This window comes from Cyprinodon variegatus, unplaced genomic scaffold (assembly GCF_000732505.1).
Source record: "Cyprinodon variegatus isolate N-32 unplaced genomic scaffold, C_variegatus-1.0 Scaffold497, whole genome shotgun sequence".
Lineage (NCBI taxonomy): Eukaryota > Metazoa > Chordata > Actinopteri > Cyprinodontiformes > Cyprinodontidae > Cyprinodon > Cyprinodon variegatus.
Window position 1 is genome coordinate 608,126 of NW_015150950.1, and position 19,221 is coordinate 627,346.

Genomic DNA, 19,221 nt, shown 5'->3' on the forward strand with positions numbered 1-19,221 from the left:
CATTTAAGATTTTACAAAATCCTTTTTCGTCTGTCAAATTGCTCTATCCAGAACTTCTCAAGTGGAAAAACTTTAGTTTCACCTTCTTTTGAGGAACCTTTTGCCATCCGATTACTAAACAGAAAGAAAATCGACTGATTAATCGTTTTCCTAAATATTCTTTAGTTGCAGCCCTACTCCAAAGCTTTCTCTGCAAATTAAAATCATCTCCAATTTAATAAGTGTAATTAGAACATTTTATGTCCAGGTTTTGCATAAAAGCCAGGTACCTCAGAGGTTCCCTGGATTCCCTTAGTACCACCTTGGCTCTGCTCTGACCTTTGATGCTGTAAAACTTTAATAAATGGCCGGCTGGGGAGTGCTCATGGACTTGGAGAAGCATGTTTTGTTTTTTTATGAGCATGACTGCAGTTGTGATCAGCTAATCCCCCTCCCCTCCCCTTCCACAGAAACAATCCCAGAATTCACCTAGCCAGTTAGTGAATTAAAGACAGAAAGCCTCTCAGCAGTTTTTTTTCCAGAAAGGTTTATCCCTCTCAGACTTCCACTCCCAGCACAGAGACGCCTTTTCATTCCTACCCTGTTGGTTTTTCCGAGTGTGCGCCACCAAAGCCTGACATTTCTAAGCTCTTTAAAGTTCACTGTGAGGTCTAAATGGATAAAATGCAAATTTAACGTTAATTTGGCGCTCTACTCCCTTTTCCTACGATGGGAGTATCAGAGATGAGCCTGCATATCGCATCCTCACCGGCCTTGCAAGGATGTTGATAAGAGCAACAGTTGTATTCGTTAAAATAAAAATTATTCTGACTTTTCCTCGCAGATTCCTAAAAATTAAGAAAACTTAAGATATCCCATCTGCTGATGAATCTGTAGCCCCATTATTTGGTTTCTCCATTGTCTGATTCCTGTTTAAAGTCATGCAGTGTTCCATTACTGAAATCAGATTTACTTCTCAGGGTGGCAAAGTCAATGTTTATCCCTTCTGTAAACCACAGTACATTCTGGAGGCCTTGCCAGCAGCAGGCCTTGTTGCTAAGGGACTGTGAGGAAACTTCCACCCCCTCCCCACCCCTCTCTAGCACTCCCTAAACCCCCCCCTCTGAAAATTACCAGAGTGTACGTGCTTGGCCCTCCAGTAAACTTCCCGTCCTGAGTACACAGATATGCTGATATTAGTGGCATCAATTTACTTCTTAGAATTGTCATGCCCATGCAAATGTATACGAGATTGTTATCTGTGATTGCTTTCTGTGTTTGGGTGTTGGTTCACACAGGAAATGGTCCCCTCGGCCACTGGGGACAACACAGACAGGGGGCAGGACTGACATCTGGGACATGTAGAGGCCAAACTGTGGAGCTTGAGGCCAGAAAACGGAGCACTCTGCAGCTCATAATGTTGTATCTGCTGCTCTGTGGTGCTCCGCTATCTGTCCATGAGAATAGTTGCATTCATGCTTGTGGCTAGGAGAAGTTACTTGGGAACTGGCTGATGCAATGCTGGGCAACCCACCCACCCATCCACCCACTTCCAGACACCAGGTGCTTGTGTGCTTTCTTTATTTCAGCAGTTACAGTCGGATGTGTTTTTAATTGCAGGCAGGTTCATGATTGTGAAGAAACCTGTTGTTTTTTCCGTTGCGTAGGTGAATCACAGGTGAAATCAAAGGTGCGCTGACTCACTTCAGGTGTGCCACCTGTTCAAATGTAACAAGCTATATAATGCATACCAGGAGAGGCGAGTCATTCTTTACAGCACCTTAATACTGAAGATAAGTGGAAATGATGTCCTATCAAAGAGCCTGACCTCATCCAGATCCACCCTCATGTGTTTTTGTACCAATAAGTAACTCATTCTAGGTTCCACACAGTCTCTTCATAACCGCTTTGATATACGCGCTGCTGTCGGCGGCCTTTAGATAAGTGTTTGGAGTTGAGCATAAGTGGTCAGCAGGGTTCGTACTGGTTCGTTCTCCAGGTCACGGCGTTCTTTGAAGCTCCGTTATAGAGATAACAATGACTTCTGACGAGGCTATTTTTAATGTGAGCCAAAGAATCCGGTTGTAGTTCATGATTATCCAACTTCTGGCTTTATCTGTTTACATAGAAAAAATATGTAGAGTTGTAAAAAGGCATCGCTGCAGTTATTTTTAAATCTCACCAATACAAATGTTAATATTAAAACGACTGTAAATTATTTAAATTAGCCATAGTGATGATTACTCCCAGCAAGTTTCAAAGCAAAACTGCCAAATTTTCTTTGTGTTTAATGCAATCAACTGGTTTTCATTAGATAGAAAACTTTGAACCAATTTGACTGTATGATCTGGTTGACTTGTAAAGTGCCTTGAGATGACATGTGTTGTGAATTGGCGCTGTATAAATAAACTGAATTGGATTGAATTAAAAGAGGGAATCTGTTACACAAAAGCTTTCATAAAATAACTCAAACTTTTTCACATTTCACCCCCTAAAAGCACAAAGTTGAATATAAGTTGTTTGGATAGGCAACAATTTCTAAAGTAGTGGTGGCAAAAAAAAATGTCACTTTATACACCTCTCTGTGTTAATCTGTCCTCTTCGTTTGCTGGTTGAATTCTTTTAAAAAGATGTTTATGCTACTTCGGTCTGCTAGATAGTTAATTAGTGATTGTTTAATTAGAAGCTAACACTAAAAGTGAATGAATGACTTGGAAAGATCAACTACTTTAATAGGTTATCAACAAACTGTTTTAGAAAAACTTCCAGGCAGTCTTCAAATATGTCCTTTTACTTTGATCATAAACAGAAACAGACCGATTAAGGAGATAAATAAAAACCCTGCCAGTTTTGAAAATGTAATTTTTGTATTTAAATAGGAAAAAAAATCAGCTCCTTTAATATATTTTCAGTGTTCATTGTTAGGGCAGTGCTCCCCAAAGTTTTTCTAACAAGCTTCACAGTGCAACATGGCAACACAGACAGCATCCACAAATAATATATTGTTTTCATCTGTTGGTCAGCATTAGACGTAATCACATAAACATGCTTTTACATTTAACACCTTCGGTATTTCCGAAGAGGACCTAGAGACTCCACTCGCTGACCGGATACTCCCAGTGGGGCTTAGCTATTGGCTGGTATGAGATTGTGTGACTTTAAAGCCGTGGGTTGATAAGGGTATGATAGCAATGTCCCAATAACTTTTATTTTTTTTACTTTTTCCCTGGAAGTATACTCAAGCAGTGAAATTGGTCCTTTCCTTTAGAAACCTTTTGGTTTAGAGAACCTTTGTCATGTTTTCTCCTCAGTTCCTTTGGTGTAAGCGTGACTTGCTGCCCTAACTGGTGGGACCACCATCATGTTTGTTTTTTTTTTTTTGTGATCTCAAACCATACTGTCTTGTTGAAGTTAAGATTGCGTTGAAGAGAGGTTGTGCTCATTTGCATCCACCTTCTTTCTTGGCTAATTTATCATTTTCACCAAAGTTTTTGTTGACCGCTTCTAGGAAAACATCAAAACAGATGTATGTAGTATCAAATCTTCATGCTTTCAAAGATGATTCCTCGTTTTGTTTTTGTTTTCTTAGACTGAAGATTTATGTTAAGATTTTTCTTGCAGCTCTGTGTTGTGGTACAGATAACGGGCACCAGGAAGCATGACTTAACCTAAAGCCACAGTGGTGAAAGGTTTGCATCAGTGCCAGATTGTTTCTCCTGCTGCTCTCCTGGATGAACAGAACCAGAACAGTCTCAATCTTTGTCTGCAGAATGGACATCTGTTTACAGAGATGTAAATCTGGCAGGGGTTCCTGCCAATGATGGTCTCTTAATTCCACCAGACACATACTCTGCATTTTTGCTGTGATGTGTTTATAGAGACTGTTATAAACTGCCAGCGCTTTAGGTTCCTCTCACCCCCCCTTCACCTCCCCACAAAGGTGAGCTTTAATGGAACAAATTCGATTGTCTCTGGAATGAGTTGTTGGATCCCTGCTCATGCTTTTCCCCGTTAGTCATCTCTTCCTGTCCGCTCTGCGTCCTTTATTCTCTCCTGGATTAATCCTGTCAGTTGGTGCTCGGCGTGTCTGACAGGCTTAATAGGAAATTGTGAAGGCCTAACTCAATAGGCCTGTTTTCACACAAATTGAATTTAATGTTCACATTCAGAGTCCTAGCTCAGCCTTTAATGGTACTGAGCATGACTCACCGTGACGTTGTTTATGCGTACAAGTCATCAACACTTTGAGACCACAGTGACCACCTTTACCTCTGAAAACAATGTGGAAATGTCACCTCTCCTGCTTACAAATCTTGTACTTTTCAGACGCTCTGGATATTGTTTTTCTTCTACTCCCCCAACACAACCTGACCACTTTTACATCAGTCATATCACTAATTTGCGGTTGGACGGGGGTAACTTTGAGAGAATTCGTAAACAACTCCCCTCACTTTGCTTTTGAGTTTTCTCTTTCGTTGTTTTTTTGAACGTGGCCCGACCTGCTTCGTGGCGCACCGTGACGCTCGTTCAATCAGTGGAGAATACCTCCAGAGGAAGCTGAAGAATTTCAGTCGGGGAGCAGAGCTGCAGCTTCCCTGGGTTAAAAATATCCAGCCTGGCGGATATGCTGCTGGTCTGATCGGGTGCTGGGCCTGCTCTGAGGGAACAGTTCGGAGCTGAACCCTGCATGAAGCCTCTGTATTGTCTTGAGCTTCCTGTGCTCCCTGAGAGGAGGGGGCCACCGCATTTCACACGCTCCCACTCATACACTCGACCCGCGCCTGTGCGCACTTGTGTACGGGCGTGCGTGTGTGCGTCAATGCGGTTTTTAAACTGTTAGCACTCTCTTGTTTTTCTCTCACTGCTGGAAAAAAAAGTGACACAGGAGTCGTTCCCCTTGTTCTCCATCATTCATCTTCATAAAGACGAATGTATCCCAGCTTGGCTGAACTTTAGATATATTCTCGCTGATGTATCAGGAGTCAGAGTTGGCTCTCCTGACAGCATCTGGGTTGTACTTGTCTTTGTCATGTCGTACAAAATGTCAGTGTCATTTATCAGTGAAGGAAAGCTGTGCATGGTCACCCCCCCATCCCCAGAGATTGCCAGGATTTATCTGTAAAGCAGGGAGCGTTCACTGTCCTGTCAGGGTTAGCCTTGAGGTATTTGAGCTGCACCATATTAAATGGAGTCAGCAGGGTCCAAATCCTCCAATTACAGCAACGTTCAACACATTTGTGACTAGAGGCTTAATTAGAGTAGGTCCATTTGCTGTCTGGAAAAGTCTGGATTTATTTTTATTTTTTTGCCAAAGTTGGATAGAAAAAAACTAATTTAAATTTATCAACTTGTAAAAAGTTCATATTTTGCTGCTCATTCTATCAAATTTAGTGCATATATTTATCAATCAATCAACAAACGCGTAGCCATACATCCATCTGCCCTCCTTCCTTCCTTTCTTTCTTCCTTCCTTCCTTCCTTGCTGTCTTTTGTTTTCACAGGTTTATCTGTGCAAACGGTTGAAACATTAGCAGTAAATTCAGGATGAACTTTATTTTGTTTTAAGAAATGGTTTTAAAAAGTTCACAGAACTGTTGAAATAAAAAAAAATGGAGCTTATCTATTTAAAATGGGCAGAAATCCTGATTATTTTTTTACAACTGGAGAAAAAATTAAAGTCTGCAGTTTTCCTTGTCCTTATGTCAGGATTTCTGGCAATCTTCACCCCCACCAATGCATTTTCCAAATAACACAGGTGAACCTTTCTTTTATACAGCAGGTCTATCCACCATCCTTTGATCAAACAGGTCTATCTTGTTGTTAATGTTATTTTTACAAAACAATGTTATTTCTGCCTCTACAATGTTGTGCTTGTGGGTTAGCTCCGCCCAGACGTGCAGCCACACGCCACATGTGCATAAACAGGTGATATACAGACACACCAGAAAATGTCGCAACCACCTGCATTATCAAAACAACCTCAGAGCTGGAAGGATCGCAGCACTGCGTGACGCCTCTACTACGTAACTCTGGAAACAAAACCGTCTAGCGTTAGTAAAGTTGAATGCTTTAAACTCTTGACCTTTTTCATCATGATTAACTTTTTTTGTCACAAGGAAATTAATCATACTGTGACTCATCATAAATGCAGGGTTGATCTTAAAAGTTAAACAAGCAGTAAAATAACTTTGGTGCTGAAACATTGATCATAAAGCATTAATTGGATATCAGTGATTGGGGAGGCTTGATGCATAGAGCTTATTTTAGCTGTGTTATAATACGGATTTAAAAGTTAATCATGATATTCTGTAGTATTTATTGTGAAGTTAAAACATCTTTGCAGTCTCATAATAGAACATTTGGTCCTGCACATTACTAAATTTCAATTAAATAATTTTCTTTGTTTTATAGATTTGTCAAATAAAAGGAAAGTATACGTAGATAAACACAGTCTTATAGTTTATGTTGATGTTGGCACAAGATCTTGGATTATAAAAACTTGATTTAAGACCATAAACACCTAAAGAAAACAAATTTATTTTCATCTAGTATTTAGTTTTTAATTAGTTGCCAAAATAAAGCTCTTTTTTTATCATTTGCTCTCTGTTTATCTAAGCTGCAAAACGAAGTCCTTATATCTACTCTTAACCTGTTTAAAACAAGGTTTTTATTTGTTTCCTGATGTAAAAAGTCAAATAAAAAAGACATATAATTCATTAAGATCTCAGGACAGTATTTCAGCAATGGGACTGCGCTGAATGGGCTCTTGCTTGACAAAAAGATTCAAACCTGAACTGATTTATTCAGATCCAGATTTGATTTGTGAAACTTTCAGATCTAGAATTTAGTCAAAAAAGTTGCCTCAAAAAATCCAGCTCAAATCTCCTCGTGACCCCGCCTGCTAATCTTTGATTGTTGTGGATCTGATTTTCACCTGACGGTGAGTCAGGCTTGAAGTTGCGGCAGCTCTGATCTGCTTTCATTCTCTCTCTCTCTTTGTAGTTGTTTGAGACTGCTGTGTTAAATATTGAGTTCTGCTAAGGTGAACGGGGAAGGCATATGTATCTTGACATTTGAATTGCAATACACCCTTTCAGTTTTAATAACTTATGAACTTTTAACATCAAGCATGCTGCTTCATCAACCCCATCATATACTGGAGTACTAACTATTCTCCCCAAAGCAGAATGAACATACATGAAGGATAGAGAATCAGAGACATGATTCATAATCATATAAACTGCCTTCACTGGTGTTTAATCAGCCTAACACTGCACTGTTTTTTTCTTTTCATTCCCCTGATAGTCCAAGTTCGATATGACAGGCATTCAGATACTAGGAATATTATGCCGGCTTGGATTTACGTTGACAGAACTGTTGTAAAGGTCCAATCCCTAATAACGGAAAAGGATTTTCTAATTGGAGCAGCATGATGTGGAAACCAGGTCCCCTCTCCGGACATTGGAATATAATGAGGTGCATCAGGTCATTGCTTATTTGCCGAATTGGACTGAAAACATCCATCTGATATGGAGGGAATGATGTTGCTTTGGACGTCTATACATTGTTTGGTGTAGTTTTTTTCCCCTGCATTTTCTCTTTTCCTTCCCTTTTTCCACCAATGTTATTCCCTCAGGGATATGAAGTTATCACAGGCCTCTAAATGGCCCATTGATAACCTGGGTCATCTGAAAGGATGTCCTGTCATTTAGGCATAAATGCGTCCTCAGTGTTCGTGGCATATGGAGGGATTGTTCCAAGGCAATTTGGAGGAACCCAGGGTGTTTAGAGGAAGTGGAGGAGTGCCACTGTTGTCAGACACAGAAAGTCCCTCATTATTTTATTGTAACTTTTATTAATTTAACTCATATCCACAAAGGCACTGTACAAACTTATCACTGATTCGGACAATGACAATAGGACAGTGTTGTGAGACATAATCTGCAGCCGAGTTCGCTCATTGTACAGAGGATAGAGGAGGCTGTGAAGTGAACTGAACCACTTCAGCTGATTCTGGAGAGCTTCCAGGGATTGTGGGTTTGAAGGGCTCTCCACACTGAGGTTACGGTCACTCTGGTCTTACTCCTCGCTCTGTGAAGGAGGTAAAAGTAAACCGCTCTTTGGACGCCCAGAGTGCATCATTGCCACTTTGTTTCTGAGTCCGCAGTGTTTGGTTGTTAGATTAAACGTATCAAAACTCTGTTTTAGAAATGACACGGAGCAGGGTTCTCTCCGGCTGAGGAAGAGAATTTATTTATTTCTCTCACTGGGGCATTGAGAAGCTATTGTGCGACTTGGCTTTATCATAAAATAACTCTATCTTTACTTTTTGGAATCTGTATTTTGTACTCCTTAGAGCTGGAACTACTAACCTACTGCTTAATCAGATTGTAGATATAAAGCATAGTTTTGTAGCTCCAGTAGCAAAGTACACAACAGCATCATATCGCAAAACCCAGAAAGAAAATAAAAACAGAAAATGTCTCCCCAAGGCCTGGCCCTCTCCACAGCACATTAACAAGGACAACATTTCCAAACATAATACCAAAAGAACACAGAGTGATTGCAAAAAGATAATAAACATTGAAGGAGCATGCCACGTAGAACAAAATTTAACAAATTAAAAAAATAAGATTAAGGAGACAAGTTCTTTAAAGAGGAGAAAACAGAAAGCACAAAATGTTCTGAAACTAAGAAAAAACTGTGCATGCAAATATGAAGTCGACAAACAACTATTGGAACAATAATGAAGACTAGCACACAGGTTGGTTTTTTTTTGCATGAATGTGGCCCCTGCCTAGACGCTACCTTTGCAGATGTAATCTAAATAACCTTAGGCTCTTATAAAACAGAAATATTCATTTAGTTTGAGAAAACTAACAGTTCCGCTTCTCAGAATTAACTGAGGTGCAAAAAAAGAGCATTTAAAAATGCTGCATTTGCCATGCAGGTTTTGGCGCGGCAGTGTACAGATGTCTACATTCTCTACACAGTTGTCCCTTGTTAGAGTCCCATAGAGACCTTTACAGCATGTCTTCCCCCTCTCTCTCTCCACCCATTTCCTGTTGGATCACTTTAAAAATAAAGGTCACTCATATCTCAAAACTAAGTAAATAAAGAAAACAAGATCCATGGATCTATAAATGAGTACAGCACTGACTTAGCCCTTAAGTTGGGCTGCACAATTTAGCATCATCTACTGTCTTGACATGTAAATATGCTTTATACAACATGGAGGGACCTCAGCTGAGGATGTTTTACACAATCTACCTTGCATTGCTATTTTTTCTTTAGAAATAAACAACATTCCCTGGTACAGCCTTTTCGATCTCTTGTTTTAGCAAAGCTTTCCCCCACACCAGCCATTTCCAAACAGCCATTTAGTCCGATTCTGGCTGAATAAAACTCATTTAGATCCACAAATATGTGTCGTGAACTGCCCAAATTTTAAACTTCAGAGTTTGTTGCTGGAGCGGAAATCGCTGATGTGAACTTCCAGGACCCTTAACCATACCTAGAACGGTCTGTTGAAACCCTGGAGGGGGATTGCTTTCCTATCCCACAGTACCAAAAACAGAAATACATAATAACATAAAAGTAAAGCATTAGGGTAGAAGTAGAAAATTGGAGCTCTATCGTAAGGACAAAATAGTTTGAACGTGTCTGGTGGGGCTATAGGTATTGAAGAAATGCAGGCATTTGATTAGCAAAAGAAACCTTTATAGACTTTCTTCTTTCTGCTTTATGTTTCTTCTCAAAAAGTGCAGTACTGAAGTAATACTGCTCTCTGTACAAACTGTTGCAACTGCTTGATGTTGTTTGGCTCTGTTAAAGCAAACCGCACCAACAGAAGGTGGGAGTTTGCACCATACAGTAGACCGGACCAGTGGTCCCAAGTGTTAAACAACTGCAGCTGATTTTGTTTGGAATGGTTTTAAAGATCAGGGAATCTGTGCACCGTCAAATGGACACCCGCCTTTTAACTCGGGATTGGCTTAAAGCATTTGGATTCGGTGGAATGTCACGTTCTGCATCTGTGTTATGGAACAGGATTACCTTCAGTGCAGCTCACATTTTCCCAGTCATCTCTTTTCTTTCCACTGCTTTGCCTTTCACATGTGCTTATACGCTGATTTTACTCTTTCCTTTTCACACGACTTTCTACTTCTCCCGATTCCATGCCCCTTGAAAGCACACCCCCCCCAATCCCAGCCTCTGCTCACGCGCACACACAGCGTATTCAGGCGAAGACTCACCCTGTGTCGTGCAAGCTGTTAGTCCCCTCTCTCATTTATCTCCCTCCCTTTTCCTCTCCTTCCCTCCTGCTTTCCACCCTCCCCTTCCCCAGAATGTTTGGATAGATCTAAATGGTGCGATTGTGACTGCTCTGCCGGTCGTCTGCCTCTGAGCGTGTTTGGAAAGTCTGACGCGAGGAGAGGGAGAGGAAGAAGGGGAAAGGCAGAGAGAAAAAGGGAAAAGTTCTTCTGAACAACAAGGCATGGCGGGCCTCCAGAGAGTCAAATCCAGCGTCATGAGCCTCTTCTCCAGCCCGTCCATCCTTTCTCTCTTTATCCCTCTCATTCTCCCACACTCTCTCTTTTTAGGGCATCTATTCTCCGCCTTGCGTCCCATCCTCTGCTTGTTGTCTACAGTTTCTCTGTCCTTCTTTCTTTCTCTTCCTTTTAACCTCTAGTGGTTCAGCGGTGGCTGTATGGTGGGGGGGTTGGCCACCGCACAGGAGAGACAAAACCTCCAGATCTAGGACTCTCATTTACCAAGGGAGGTGTCCTGTTGCGTTTTAGGCGCTTCGCTGTGGTTTCGCATGTCTTGGCATTCAAAGAGCCAGGGTTAAAGAATGTGGGTCATTTGAAGTAGAAGCACTAAAGTGGGTTGTTTGCCGGTGAATGGAGCCTTCTCACGTTGACATGGTGAAAAGCGTGTGAATAAACACCAGCGCCTGGGGGGCACGCTAAAGTGTTGGGCTATATTCTTCTCTGTACCCCACCTATACAGGCCTGTTATTATCTAACACTTGAATGGATCTCTGTATTCACATTTGATATGAGCTTCTGGTCCGTTATCTGAGGAACCTTACCAAACTCTCTCTGTCGCACCTACCATAGATGAAGCAGCTTCTGTCCTTTTGAACCTCTAGATGGTGGAGTAATTAAATTTGGGCTGCATGCTGCGCTGCATGTAATTTAGTTGGTGTACGTTTCCTCATCCTGCCTTCACGAGATTATGTTGCTCCTAGTTGTGACCAGCTGCATGGCTCCCTTAATTGCTTTCCCACAGCAGATGTTCAGATCAGATGGTTTGCATTAAGTCATAGATTGCTCACACAAGGTTTCCTATGAAGATGGGCTCTCTTCTTCTCTGCCCTCCACCAGATGAGTTGAAGTGGGCGAGTGTGTGTGTTGTCTGTAAACACAAAAAGTAAATCAAAGCTAATGTCTTGGGTTTTTTTTCCTTTTCCCTGTCCTTGATGATGCAGGTGGCCGTGGCATCGCTGCTTCTGGGGCTTGTCTGCCGCGCGGCAGAACCCCCGGCTTCCCAGTGGTCCGGAGAGGAGGGCAGAAACCTCACCCTGCGGCGACTCAGGACATGTGTGGAGAATGAGCAATACCTCAACCAGGGACTCTGCTGCCTCAACTGCAAGGAGGGTAAGAAGGTTAAAGTCCCAGCTGCATGTCAGGAAACTGTATTTACTGTCCCATTAGAAGCACTGCTCCATGTTCCCTAATCCTGCTTAACCTGCTGAAAGCTGGAGGCAGGGTTGCACACTGTGTATAGTGATAAAAGTCACTCAGACAATTGCTATGCCTTGAGACCTGGAAACATTTGAGAACTTGTCTTTGCTGCTGTTAAATTAAAATGATTTTTTCTTAACTTGAGACTTTCCATTAACAAGTCCTATTTATGTTTAAACCCCATATGAAAGTTTGTCTTTCTTTTCTTTTTTACCCTCAGTGGTCTAAAAAATAACAAAACAACTCTAAGTATAATTCCACTTGAACACCAATATTTATTTCTCTTTATTTCTCTGTTTGATGGTATAATCCTGTTTTGTGACGTAATCCCAAAAGAAAATATTTAGTTTGTTAACCTTGGAATCAATGAGTTTAAACCCAAAGGAACCTTAAATAACAAATAACCTGACAAGGCAGTTTTTTTAAAGTCCAAGAAAGGTGTCATTTGATAAAATGCAATTAACTTTGTAAGTTAAAATGCTCACTTTAGGTAGGATTGTAAATGCTAATATTTTCTACTCCACACATAAAAGGAGACATGAAGGGATGAAATGTAAAAAAAAAAAAACAAAAATGTAAGAAATACAAATTACAAATGTGTTTTACATTCTTGTAAAACAAGCAAAAACAAAAAAATGATTGACATTAATAAATAAAATACAAATATAACCCAATACTTAGGCTACAAAGTATTACATTTAGCAAAGAAATTAAAGTTAAAATGTAAACAAAATTTTTTTAAAGTTTTTCTTTAACTTAAAGTCAGATTTTAATGGCTGACTAATAATGTGCTTTAATGCAGAGTTGCCATAGATTGTACTTATATAAGGGTCCCAATATTTCCTATATTCATATAAGTAAGAAACTGTAATCCAAGAAGTATTTGTTTAAAATGTTGATAATGTCAGGAGTTCCAGATCATGCAGTGGATTAGATATTTGAAAGTGATGCCATTAGACAGAAATTTAAACTTCTGTTCAAACTCTTGTTTTTCAAATACTTAAATAAACAAAATGTTTACATTCAGCCAGAAAAAAGAAGCACTTTTCAAATCATGTTTTGTGATTTTTTTCAAACTATTTTGTTCTTCATTCAGCGAAGGTGTTTGGAAGATCAGAGTAGCTAAAGCATTTCCTCAACTGAGAAGTGATGCTTTGTGATATATAACTTTGAGTGAGAATAAAAGTAGAAGTGTGGTAACTGCTCCTGGAAGTGCTATTCTTTTTATTGTTTTAATGAACTCGAGTAAATTCAAAAGGGTTACCCTACCTTTGCTATAATGAGTCTTTTAAAATCTCACTAAAATAGTCCATCCATTCATTTTCTGTCACCCTTCATCCCTGCTGGGGTAGTGAGGGCTGCTGGTGCCTGTCTCCATCTGTCTACAGGCGCAAAGCAAGGCACAAATAAATAGTGAATTACCAAATAACAATATTTTTCTTTTGGCTTTTAATCCCTATCAGATTTTCAGGAAGCTCATTCAGACATTAGAACCATTATAGTCATTCTGACTAGAGTAGTTTATTCCAAAGTTTTTTGGGATTATATATTTTTGTCTTTTATTTTTTTCACTTTTCGTTTAATTTTTATAAATCAGTGCTATGGTTAGAGTTTGGTGCCTGCTTCCTTTATTCAGGGGTCATAATTTTCCTCCTCTAAAGTTTGCCAATCTTTAAAAATGTCGTCCTCCCAGCTCTGTCTGGAAATAAGGCAGGACGGCCAGGAGCGGAAAGCCCGTCGCTCTGTCTGAGCAGAAGCACAAAATAAGTGGAAACTGCAGGGCTTGAAGTCAGAGTTGTTTTGAAGGTCCAAGTCACTAAAAGAAAAAAAACATTTTCAATTAATTATATACATAATGTGATAAACCATTTAACTATCCCCAAGATCGGAATATATTGAGCCAAAAAGCAGTACTGTATTCTACTGATGGCTTATTGGGTTATTTAATTGGTGAGGGGGAAAAAGATTGGTTTTATACTTTATCTAGTTAATCTTTAATTTTGGTTTAAAGTTTGTTTTTTTGTTTTTCTGCCTCTTAAACAGATTCCCTCTTAAACTGTAAACTTCAATCAGTGTATAATTTATGCACATGCATGCAGTTGAGGACTCATAAGTAAATCCCTGATTTATTCCTCTTGGCCTTCACTCTCTATTGACAGCTCTACAGCGTCTTATTCATGTTTGTTTTCCCTTGTGTTAATTAGTTCTTGTTAATTAGCAAATATAAATGGATTAAAGAGGTGTGTTGATTTTTTTTTTTTTTCCTGCGACCAGTAATCTTTAAATTAATATGACATCTTGAGCTCCAGGAGTAAAAGAACATTTCAAGTGGGAGAGGTCTGTGCTGTGTTTTGTAACCCTCGAGCCCCCCCTACTCTTTTTTTCCCCCTTTTCTTTCCATTTGTACATCAGATAAATCCTGAAAACACATGAGAATCAAGTGGTTTTATTCATTGCATGCTTGAGCTGATGGTAGAGATGATAAGTACGATAATCCAGCAGAGCAAAGTAGGTCAAATCACTTTGTAGTTGACTAAATCGCTCCTTCTTATAGTGGCTGTGATATAAGCATTCCATGATAAAACCTCATGTAAAACATAGAAACAACTGTTCCTTTTGTTATTAGCGTCGCTATACTGTAGCGCAGTCTGAAACGGCGGGGTACCCAGCTGTAGTACTGGATCAGTAGGAAGTGCATGGCCGTAATGAAATTAATGCTCACAGGACATCCATTTAGTTGCGTCATTGAGGTATATAGTTAAGGTGTGATGGGTTGTGGTCTGATTTTGTTTTTTTTTTGTTTTTCTTCTGTTTGCAGGAACATTTGTGAATAAGCCATGTGAAAAAGATCTAGAACAAGGAACCTGTTTGTCCTGCGAGCACGGACAGACCTACACAGAGCACCCCAACGGGATGACCCGCTGTCTGCCCTGTACACACTGTCGCCAAGGTAACCCAAGTTTTCTGTTTATTAACTAAGGCATCGTTTGTTATTAGTCAATTTGATTTTTCCAATTACCTATTGCGTAACTTTTAAGTTGAGTGAGGAAGGGAAGTCTCTTGAGCTTATTATACATTGTTCCTTACTTCAGTAGTCCATATTGATTCCTTATCAAAATGTATGTTTGTAAACAGTTTTATTAAAAGTAGGAGGAACAGAAGTACTGATTGCAGCATGGTGGCTAATTGAACAAAGAAAAAACAAACATGTCTGTATAAGTATGAGCTAATTCACTATCTAAAAGAACTATAATTATACAAACAAGGGATGCAGGGATATGAAACTCTGGGTCGATTCTGATTTCTGTTATTTATGTTGCCAATATGGCCCCTTTCTTTGGACACTGTAGAAAACAGACCACAATGCTCATATTGTTTCTCTACTTCACTTAAACTCCAGCAATCCTTTTCTGCCTTGGCAAATCGGTTAATATTGGCCCTTTTTGGCAGAAAATGACCAACGTCACCTGATACTGATTTTGTCATGATATGGCACATCTCTAATTGAAACATTTCTACTAATCTCCTCGCTTTGATGCAGTCCTTAATTTATAGGGATGCAGACTATGTGGCATGAAATCTGTATAAGTTAATAATGTTTTTTTGTTTTTTGTTAATATTTAAAACAATGTAATCGGTCTAAAAACTAAAACTGGTTGATAGGAAAAACAAATGTTTATTTTTTGAAGGTGAGGGGGAAAGCTGACTGTGTGTGTGGTCTCATTTTAACAGCATTGAAATGGTACAAAGTCAACATTTTAAGCTTTGTTTTCACTGAATAAAAGAAGACAGGCATCTGTTGCATCTAAATAAAAATATTTAGTTTTTTTAACACTAACACTTTATGTTTCGGGTAAAGATACAGCTAGGGTAAGACAACAGATCAAATAGATGTCTGCTTTCTTTTTTTTGTGTAGCATTTTACATGGCTGTTAGCAGGTTTAGCATGCTAAATAACTGTAAACGGTTGTCTCCATGTGTTAGGGTAAAGGAATATAGACCCTTACCTCAAACTAAAAGGATTCAAACATGTCTCTGAATCCAACATGTTTTGAGGCAGACGGGCTAAAATCCCAAACAGTAATTTTAGTCGTACAATTAGTCTTCCTGTTGTTACCTGAAATTTCTGCCCCTGTCTAACAAAGAAGCTTAAAAGAAAGAGAAATTAGAAAATAGCTTCTTTCTTCTGTAACAGCTTCCAAACTGAAGAGTGTTGTTCAAATGTCATTATTTAGTTTACTTTTTCTTTAAAAGTCTGGTTTTCTAACCTAACTTACTTTAGTGTTTTTTTTCCTAAAACAAATGCAGCTGCATCCTAGAGGATTTAATCAAAATAAAGCATTCAATTCAGAAGGTAGAAGTGCATCTAAAGTTATAAAAAAAAAAAATATATATATATATATATTATATATATATATATATATAGACGATTTAATCAAAATAAACAATTCAATTCAGAAGGTAGAAGTGCATCTAAAGTTAGAAAAAATATACATATTTTTTTTATTTATGTAATTTTTTTTTTTTTTGCCGTTGGTTCATAGCCTCATGTCCAGCGACCAGCTTATTTCTTGTAACATCTGTTTTCCTTTACTGATATGAAATATCCAAACATTTCTAGTTTGTTCATATAAAAGAAACAAAGCAACACACTGCGACTTATTTGGAATAAAGGAATCGTTCATTTATTTTATTGAAATAACTTGTTTTTTATTCCGTTTTCCATTTATAATTAAAAACCAAACAAAATGCTCAAGGGATAAAGTTTCACCACATTTTTCAGAACACTACAGTAATCGCCATATCGGTTTGTCTCATCCGGTCCAAAATCACAGCCTTCTTTAAAATAAAGGGAGCAAAAAAAATTGGCTGACACCTCTCTGATCCTTTACCTTTTTAAAATCCAGATAACCACAGAGTGTTCCAAAGATCCTGGTTGTGAAAGATATATTGTTTTAGGAAAGCTAATACCTCTTTGTGTGCGCCCCTCCTCCTTTCACGTCCACTGCTGAAAATGGGATCTTATGATGTTACATGGAGCAGCAGGGCGTGTCTTTGTTGTTTTTGTTTCCTGGGCTGAATGTGAGCGTGTTACTTGTCTCTGGAGGTTGGCCTGTTGGTCCGTCTTACCTGGCTGAACAGGGTGTGGCTGCGCGACATTGTCTCCCCCACACTGGGCGTCTTTGTCTCAGATGAAAGGCAGAAGCCACAGAAGGGAGACTACGGTTACATAGGTTGTGTTTTGTACTCCTTTATTCCACTTTTAAGGTTGTTTTCCCCCCTCATTCCATGACGAAGTGTTGTTAAGAAGAGCTAAAGTTGGAAGAAGTTTCTTTTTGCTCAGCGTCTGACTACTTGCACTTATTGTGAACTATGCTGCTATGTGGAACACTCAAGAACTTCCTGTTGGAAGTTCATGCTTGAAAGGCTGCTGTTGATTTAATGAATCGTTAATGGTGTCACATGGACGGGTTCTGCTGAAAGACTCTGATTGTGCTCCGTTAAAGTTAGCACCAGTCGGTTTAGCTGTGTAATAATTCAATCCACAGTTTGAGTGAGTAAATAAAAAAAAACCCAAAAAAAACAGCAGAAGTCTCTATAGCGAATCAACCCGATTCTACGACAAAGCCTCACATGGCGAACATGAAGGAGAAATGAGATTGTTTCTTCTGTTAATCCCTAAGAAGGGAGTCTTCTCAGCATCAGTTTGTCTTTTATTTACTGATTTCACTGAGGTGGTAATCCTGTTTTAGTTCAGCTGCTCTTGTGTGTTTGCAACCTTCTGTCCGACTAGGCTCAGTTCTACAAGAACATCTAGACTCTGCGATGCAGGAGGAAGACATTTATCTGCTGCTTTCAAACAACAAAACAATATTTTCATGTGAAACTTAAATTATAGTTTGATTATATTAGCTAGAAGACAATGTGATCATCCTACGGCTAATTATTATTAATCCCTTATTTGGTTATAGACTCTACGTTTCTAATGTTTGGATTTGTAACCTTATAGAATAGAATAGAATTGTCCCACAATGGGGAACTTGTGGTTTTCTTTTAACACAACAAATGTACTGTTCAGAAAAGCATTAGAATATTAAAAGATCCAACATCTTTCTTAAGAAATTATGTTGGAGCAAATTTGGTCCAAACTCCACAATATTCTCTGAGATGATTTTTTAAATAGATATGATATGATATAACTCTTATTAGACCGTTATACCGCTTTAGACCAGCCAGTACCCGCCTCTGTGGGTCGAAGCCCTAAACTACTGTTTGTTTATTGTGAACCAGCAGACAGAAAACAAAGTTTTGAAGTTTCCTTTGCAGATAGAGATCTGTAAAGTGTGTGGTTTGTTTATACCCCTCCCTTTCTCCCATAACCCTGAATTAGAAGAAATAGATAAACCAACTACCTTCAAGCCTAGATTGTAAATAGAGTTTATTTGAGGGTAGTTTAAATACAGCCGTTTAGTTAGATACAAAATGAGGGAAAGTTAAAATGGTTTGATGGCTTTAAGTTTACTGCCTATCCTCATGTAGTTGATGTCTCTCATTTTATCTTATATGTAATATTTTATAAATGAAACATTAAGAAAACTTTAAATCCACATAAAGTATGTTTAAAGAGACTTTATTTGCTTAAAAGAAAAGTTTGTTTTAGAGTTTTTTTTTTTTGTTGTGCATTGAGGTCTCCGGACCAGGACAGCAACCTTTTACTTATTAGGTCTAGAACCCGGTTCATGTTTCTGGTGTGAGCGTACACTACCACTCAAGTGCTGTTTTCCCAAACAAAAGAATTTCTCCACTCCCCCTCTCCTCCATCAGCTCTAAAAAGATTTTATCTTTTATTCTTTTCTCTCTGTCAGAGTAAAGCCTTTATTCCTCCTCCCCCAGTTGGACTCAGGTTTCTTTTTATTTGTGGTAGTTCTGGTCATTTCCCCACCATCACCATTTTATTCCATGTTCTTTCAGCCTGTTTTGGTACGAAATAAAGCTGTCATTACTAGGCTTCAGCTCTCACCTGCCAGGGAGACGTGTTGTACCCTTTTTGACAACCATTTATAGGGAGATTTTTTTTGTGTGTGTGATCTTTCTAAAGGAAATGAGGTCATATCTGCAGCAGGAGGAGGTTAGTTTGATCAGTGATCCTGATCTGACAGCCAGCTGGCAGTTAGCAGTGATAATACATGCAGACTGAGTTTATATGACATTTCTCTAGTCATACCGAGCACTCTAAATGCTTTACGCTAAACCCTTGTTCACTCTGTCATACTTGCACATTCATAACCAATATGCAGGTTGGTAGGGTGGGCTTGAATGCCTTGCCCTTGGGCACATCCATATATGGAAAGAGGAAGCTGGAATCAAACCCACAAGTTTCAGATTACAAGACGAACAAAATCGGCACGACGGTTCGACTTAAAAATATTTCATTTTTGCACCATCAGCTATAATTTACTTTTTTCTGTTTTTCTGTTTGTTCTCCTTAATG

The 19,221-nt window shown here is 39.1% G+C and overlaps 1 protein-coding gene across 1 annotated transcript in view; it reads left to right on the forward strand.

The window, feature by feature from the left end:
* LOC107094654 (tumor necrosis factor receptor superfamily member 10B-like) overlaps nucleotides 1–19,221 on the forward strand; it is a 31,078-nt gene that overhangs the window by 3,436 nt on the left and 8,421 nt on the right. Inside the window, exons 2-3 of the mRNA XM_015390410.1 lie at nucleotides 11,474–11,642; nucleotides 14,548–14,679. Coding sequence (XP_015245896.1) covers nucleotides 11,474–11,642; nucleotides 14,548–14,679 — 301 coding nt within the window. The remainder of the gene's footprint in view (nucleotides 1–11,473; nucleotides 11,643–14,547; nucleotides 14,680–19,221) is intronic.